Source organism: Phragmites australis, chromosome 14 (genome assembly GCF_958298935.1).
Source record: "Phragmites australis chromosome 14, lpPhrAust1.1, whole genome shotgun sequence".
NCBI classification, from domain to species: domain Eukaryota; kingdom Viridiplantae; phylum Streptophyta; class Magnoliopsida; order Poales; family Poaceae; genus Phragmites; species Phragmites australis.
Genome location: NC_084934.1, coordinates 28185639 through 28192963, shown reverse-complemented (window position 1 = coordinate 28192963; position 7325 = coordinate 28185639). Strand labels below are relative to the sequence as shown.

At 42.4% G+C, this 7325-nt stretch overlaps 1 protein-coding gene across 1 annotated transcript; it reads left to right on the top strand.

Annotated features, from left to right (window-relative positions):
- The first annotated feature begins 2062 nt into the window (after positions 1 to 2062).
- Positions 2063 to 6889, top strand: LOC133890160 (pyruvate dehydrogenase (acetyl-transferring) kinase, mitochondrial-like). Its single transcript, XM_062330612.1, has 6 exons — positions 2063 to 2391; positions 3103 to 3364; positions 3829 to 4009; positions 4283 to 4430; positions 5479 to 5683; positions 5849 to 6889. The coding sequence occupies exons 1-6, from the start codon at positions 2155 to 2157 to the stop codon at positions 5905 to 5907; spliced, it is 1092 nt and encodes a 363-aa protein (XP_062186596.1). The 5' UTR covers positions 2063 to 2154; the 3' UTR covers positions 5908 to 6889.
- Positions 6890 to 7325: the final 436 nt, after the last annotated feature.

Sequence of the window (7325 nt, the reverse complement as noted above, 5' to 3'; positions counted from 1 at the left end):
TAATGAGCTTTAATGTTGATTAAAGGCCCATTAGCGTGCTCTATATAAGAATAGGCAGGGGCCAAGGCGCATGGTGTTCTTCAGAAACCCTAGCCGCCTCCTATTCCCGAACTCCCTTCGAAACCCTAGCCGGACGCGCGGTGCTAGCACACCGGCGCACGACGATTCCATACTTGTACGTGTGGATACCGTGGAGGCGCTGCTACTATTGCGGTGCTGATCTGCTCGGGAGTACTCGGGACGTACCCGCGAGTACTCGGAAGGTGCTCGGGACGTGCTCGGGACGAGGTTGACGATCGACTACTTGACGCGCACGACGTTGGATTGGTCTGCTCCAACTCTTCTTCCGCTGCACTGCTCGTCAAGTGGTAACGATTCATGATCCCCTACTCGCATGGCTTCCTGGTTGAATGCGGTAGAGAAAATTTATTTTATGCTAGCGTAGCCTACCCGCAACCCTTCAAGATCAAACATGTGGTCTTGCCAATTTGCTTTATGATTGGAACTCTCTTCCCGGACCTGTCATTAGATACAACCTTCGAGCAGTGGCAGATCCAAGGGGGCTCAAGCCCTCTACTGGCTGGAACGTCATTGAAGAAAAGAGGTGGAGAAGGAGACGGAGGAGGAGGAGGCAGAAAAAGGAAAAAGAGGTAGAGAATGAGGAAGAAGATGAGAGAGCCCCTGTACTTTGCCTCTGCCTCTGTCATAGCCTTCGAGTCATTTTAAATTTCTTTCTCAAATGTTCTAGCCACTGTGATCTTTTTCCCATTCAAATTTAACCATGGATTCACTGGGGAAGGTTGAGGCTCAGAACCCTCTCTAAGTACTGTTGGACGCAAGGCTACGCCACTGGTTATTTTCTTCGATTTTTGTTGTGTATGGGGGACAACTTATGGTGTAGATCCAGCCATGGATGCCGTCCACTAGTTCGTCAGAATGTGTCACTCGGCACCCCTTCACTCTGTCCCTAGTGCCCCTGTACCAAAATTTCTTCTGAATAAGTCATGGTCGTCGATGACAATGACGGCATGACAGCACCCTCTAGGTTCGAATCATACCAAATGGAAGTCGGATTAGCACTGAGAACCATTCTTTGTTTTAATCTAATATCCTTTGATCTTTAACAAGAAAAACCGGTATGAACTTTTTTGCCAAAGGCCGTTTAATTTCACACGCTATATTCTACACCGAAAGTTGTAGCACGAAAAGGCACTTCTTTTGGATAGATTCAGAGGTGGATCTATAGGGGCTGGCTCCAATCTTTAGCGGCTACAACTCTATTAAAAATTAGAGGTGGGGGAGGAGACTTAAGAGGAAAAGAAAAAAGATGAGATTGGAGCTGGATGAAGATGAGAAAAAAGAGAGCCCCTAATCACCGGGTCTGTGTTGGCGCTGGATAGATTTGGTGAAAATATTGAGATTATTTGTTGATAAAGCACATGATATTCACCAGGATCTATTCCCAAATCCTCGTGGATAAGCCAACGTGTCCTCGCACACTTGGACCAGGTTAACAGGTGTGCTAAGCCCATCACATAACCGATTTCCTGATTCGGATACCGTCCACACAAACTAATTCCATCTTTGACAATCTAGCCTCATACCCGTCTAATCAGAAGTAAATTTTATAGAATTTATAAAAAAAAGATTACTGTAAGATCTTCTCTCACGCTCTCCTGCATAGATATGTGTACAGATCACTAGGTGCGTTAAGCCCAGCACATAACCTGATTCGGATACCGTCCACACAAACTAATCCGTCTCCAACAGTCTAGCCCCACACCCGTCTAATCGAAAGCAAATTTTATAGGATTTATAAAAAAAAGATTCTTATAAGATCTCTCTCACCTCTCCTGCGTAGATACGAATGTTACGCTGGCCCCTCTCTGACTGCGCATAACACGTGTTAGGCGCAGAAGATGGCGTACACGTGAGGGCCTAATCACCAGATACTGGTCGCACCCGCTGGCTGACAGGTGGGCCCCACCGCAGGCCCCTTCTGCATCCCTCTCCCCTTCCTTTATAACGCGGACGTCCTCGCCTCCGACACTTGGCTTCACATCGGCGCATGCCGCCTTCCCTATCCCGTCGGGAATTTGACGGTTACCGAGTGGCTGGATTGACTGGCTGGTTGAAGTTGGCGGTGGCGGGGGGATGGCATCGGAGCCGGTGGCGCGGGCGGTGGCGGAGGAGGTGGCGAGGTGGGGGAGCATGAAGCAGACGGGGGTGAGCCTGCGGTACATGATGGAGTTCGGGTCGCGCCCCACGGAGCGCAACCTGCTCCTCTCCTCGCAGTTCCTGCACAAGGAGCTCCCCATCCGCATCGCGCGCCGCGCGCTCGAGCTCGAGTCACTCCCCTTCGGCCTCTCCAGCAAACCCGCAATCCTCAAGGTCCGTCGATGCCTCACGCCTCTCTCTCTCTCTCTCAATTAAAATTAATTTGGTTAATTTTTATTGGAATGATGTTCGATTGGGTAGCCATTCCATTGTCCTGATTGTTTGTCCTTGTTGCCCATGGGTGATTTGACAGGTTTGGTGCACCTTTGTTCATCTGGGATGGATTTGTTTTTTTTAAAATCAGATTAATGTCTTTTGTTCATTTAAATAAGTAGAGGAAGGAGATTGTGATTCTTAGTAGGATGTCCATTCCGAATCATTTTGAAAAGGAGGTTCCTTTATTTTGGATAGATGCTTGTTTCTTTTTCCATTTTGTAGGTCTGTTTTGATTCCCTCGTGGTCCAACAGTCACTTTCACTTTCATTTAGTTTTCGCGATTCATTCATTGTAACTTAAGTTCGTTGTTCTTACGAGATTCCAGTTGTTGGAGCAATAGCAAAGCCGTATTAATCTTCATTTTTTGGAGATTCTTTGTTTTTGAAAGCAAAATTTGGGAGATTCTTGCTTGCCGACTTGTTACAATTTGTTTGCTTCAGAGTGGGGTTCATTATCTCCTTTATCTTACCGCGTCAATACTATAATACCTGAAGTATGCAAATAATGTGTATTTTATAGAGAGATATTTCGTTACCTGAATGTGTTGATACCCACCAATTTGACCATTTTGTTGTGAGGCTAATGTTTGGTCAATTAACCATTGTTAAGGTGAGGGATTGGTACTTGGACTCGTTCCGCGACATAAGATACTTCCCTGAAGTGAGGAGTCGGAACGACGAGCTTGCTTTCACGCAGATGATCAAAATGATCAAGGTGAGGCACAATAATGTAGTTCCGACAATGGCTCTGGGAGTGCAACAGCTGAAGAAGGAACTGTGCCACACAAGGAAGGTACACGTAGGATTCGATGAGATCCACCAGTTCCTTGATCGGTTTTACATGTCAAGGATTGGCATCCGCATGCTCATAGGTTTGCATCTTCCATACTATTCTGTCAGGAGCTTAATTTATATATGGTGTACTGGCAGTTTTGTTCTTGTCATCTTTCATACTGTTCTTGTCTAGTATATTACTTGGGCATGGTATCCTAAATCGCATTTTATGTGCTGATTTGTCTAACAGTTACTGTAGTAACATATACTCTCTTTTTTTTTTCCCAGAAAGCAGGGTAGTAACATATAATAAAGTTCATGTCAAAAAAATATGGTAAAATTTAATGTAGATCTGTCAAGCAGAGCAGTTTTTTTTTTTAACTGATTTTTCTGTTGCCAAACTCTACTTTGCGTCAGCTATAACACTATGCGGTTTAAATTGAAACATGGTATAAATTTATGGCCCTACGTGTAGGTCCTAAGTCAAATGATTGATAGGAAAGTCGAGAGTTTGTTGTTATTGGATACTTGGCCTGAGTTGTACAGCCTTGCTTGATTTCAGGGCAGCATGTGGCTTTGCATGATCCTGACCCAGAGCCTGGCGTCATAGGACTCATTAATACAAGATTGTCCCCCGTACAGGTGGCTCAAGCTGCTAGTGAGGATGCCCGTTCTATTTGTTTGAGGGAATATGGATCAGCTCCTGATATCAACATTTATGGTGATCCAAATTTTACATTTCCGTAAGTCTCAGATATAATCTATCGTAAGTTACTTTTGTTGACTTGATCTTTTTGTGAGGGTATCTGTTTATCATTTGTGATTGTGTTGTCATAAGACAAATTTTATATTCAATTTGGAATCCTCTTATAGAACACATAATCAGTCTTTGTTCATTCCCTCGCGGTTTTGGTTTTGTTAACTAGCTTAATTTTCCACCTTTTTTTTCAAAAGAAAACTTTTCCATCTCAAAAGAAACAAAACCCTGTCTTAGTCTTTGACTCCATTGAATGCAGATATGTTGCATCACACCTCCATCTCATGTTATTTGAATTGGTGAAGAACTCCCTTCGTGCAGTACAGGAACGATATATGAATTCTGATAAAGATGTTCCTCCAGTTAGAATTATAGTTGCTGATGGAGAAGAGGATGTTACTATCAAGGTATCAACTACTACATTAGTTACTGTAGCAGTGGGCCCTGTGTATGTACATGTATATATACGTATAGGTATATATGTATACGTATATACATATGTGTGTATATATATGTATACATATATATGTAATTTTCTTTTTCAGGAAATTCTAGAAAAATATCGAAATGAATATTAGTTACATTAATAAATCGGCTGAAAAAAAACTAAAATGCAAAGAAAAATATCTAAAACTCAAAAAAATATGAAACAATTTTTTTTAGGTTAGTATTACTTCCACCTACATGTTAAAACTACTATGTGCATGCATAAAAGTACTATTGTTTTCTCTATAATTAATTGAATGTGTTTAACATTAATAATTCCATAAATAAATATTGAAATGTACAAAAATTGTGAACCTAATTTTTTTAGTCTTCTTTTGTCGTGCCCTACACAGCAAAATAAAAACAGACGCGCGTAGGCGCGCCAATCAGACTAGTTAGACTATGACATCAGCTAGCAACTAGCATCAATTGTTTGTAACATCCTAGGTACAACTCTTTACTAAAGAAAGTTGCAATTTTGAAATTTGTAAACTCTAGTATTTTTTTTTTTGTTTGATGGAACTTCCACTGATATTTGTTTTATATATGAATTTAGGCTATGCCCTTGTAGCATGAGTTGCGAATGTGAATGAAATGCACGTCTAAAGCTAAGCTGGCATTTATTATGTCACTCTATGTTTTCTTCTTTGCTGTGGATTTAAGCTGACTGATGTACTTTTGTCAAGCATACCATGTAACTAGGACCTTTCAAGTTAATAAGGCTAGGAACATTCTTCTAGATGCTGTTATTCTACGTTGACAGTTAAGATAATTCTCAACTGTAACTTGTCCAGTGTCAAGTGATAGATACTATCATTCGCTTTTACATTATAGATGTTTTTGCTATTTTTTTGTGGCATGCCTAGTTTTATCTTGTTAAGTTTGTGGGTCAATATGATACGTACTTATTAGTCAAATATAATGTTGTGCACAAAGTGGTGTTTAAATTTTAATGCTTTGGTTATGCAGGTTAGTGATGAAGGTGGTGGGATAGCAAGAAGTGGTCTCCCAAGAATTTTCACATATTTGTATAGCACTGCAAAGAATCCACCAGAGATAGATGGACCTAGTGAAGGAGTAACTATGGCCGGATATGGTTTTGGGCTCCCAATTAGTCGCCTTTATGCTCGATATTTCGGTGGTGACTTGCAAATCACCTCTATGGAAGGATACGGTATGGTCATATTCCGCTTGATTTACTGATATTCTGTCAGTGTTAATGATGACCATCGTAGCCATGTTTAGCTGATTTCATGTACTATATCTTTCTGTTTCAAATATTATCATAAATCGCCACATCAGCTGTCTGAAATATATAACTGTGGTACCCTTCATGTAGGTACTGATGCTTACCTCCACTTGTCACGGCTGGGAGATTCAGAGGAGCCATTGCCTTGATGTCTTCCCTGTTCCGATGCCATTCCCTTCCTGTAATTAGGCTGCTCTTCCTTCTTGTAATCCCTGGGCTGGTTCGCGAATATTGCGTAAGAGCCAGCCCCGTATAGTTGTTACTATCTTCTAGCTACCAGGGTTTCATCTTTCAGCAATTCTGCCCTGCTGCAGTGTGAGCACAAGCACTCTGGCCTACTTCTTTTGTCTACTAGCCCTCTTCCTCCCAGAATTTGGCATTATAAATGAGTGCTTGGAGCTCCATTGCTACGTGCAAACTTTTTTTTTCAGATTCTACTGGGGCAGATTCCGTACCCGCCATCCAACTCAGGATCCCGTGATGAACAAACGCTGAAGACAGGGATGTCTCGACCAATCTTAGTACTCTGCACTGTATTATCGGTCTTGTGCTAAGGAGTAAGCTTTAGCGTCCCAGAGAGACAGTGCAGTTTGAGACACTGCTGGATTTTAGCAGGAGCAGGTTTGGTTGCTGAGAAAACCTTTACACAGCGCGAAGATTGAACTCCAATAGTGCCTGTTAAAGAACATTAAAGCTTGAAATTGAGCTCGATCTGCCGGCTTTCTGAAAAATAATATAATCCCTCTGCCTCCCAAAAATTAGCATCACAAATGGGTGCTTGGAGTTGGAGCTATATCGATGATCACAAAGTGCAGTTTACTCTCGGTAGCAGCTGATTTCATCAACTGCATGCCTTGTGCCTAGTTGCACATAGCCTGCAGTTCTGCACTCTGCAGTCTTCAAATTCTAGTGGAGCCCCAGCCCAAGAACCCCTGATGAAGAAGGAATGCTGGAATGGAGACAGGGATGCCTCAACCAACTTCAGTACCATTCACTTCAACAGATTAAGCTCTCTCTGCAGCACTGTGCTATCAGTCTTGTGCCTGTAGGAATAATGTTCAGTTTCCCAGAGAGAAAAATACAGCGTCACTGCCTGGATTTTAGCAGCCCGTTGGGTTGCTGAGGGGAAAAGGCAGCATGAAGACTGAAACTCTACTGCTGCCTGTCAAAAAGAGAGTTTAATGCGTGAAAGGTGAAACCGAGCTCAGCTCAATCTGATTATGTCGGTGGAGCCTGAGCAGAAGATTGCCTGTCTCCTTGATCAGCTCGATCAGCTCAGCAACATGTACCAGTCGTCTCTGAAAAATGAATTCCGCAAGCCACTGCCCTGACTACATTCTGTTCTCCAGTGTGAATGTTACGCCCCTAAAACTCTAGCCTAGTCATCAACATGTTTCAGATAAAAATCTAAAATTAGATAACATATATGAGCGTATTTGCTGAAATAGATAACATATTATCGTATTTAATTTTAGCATTCGTATTCGGTACATCATTTACCGAAAATAGAATTTCGGTACACCGTACACCGAGAAACCGCGGGCCCGATCATATTCGGCACACCGTG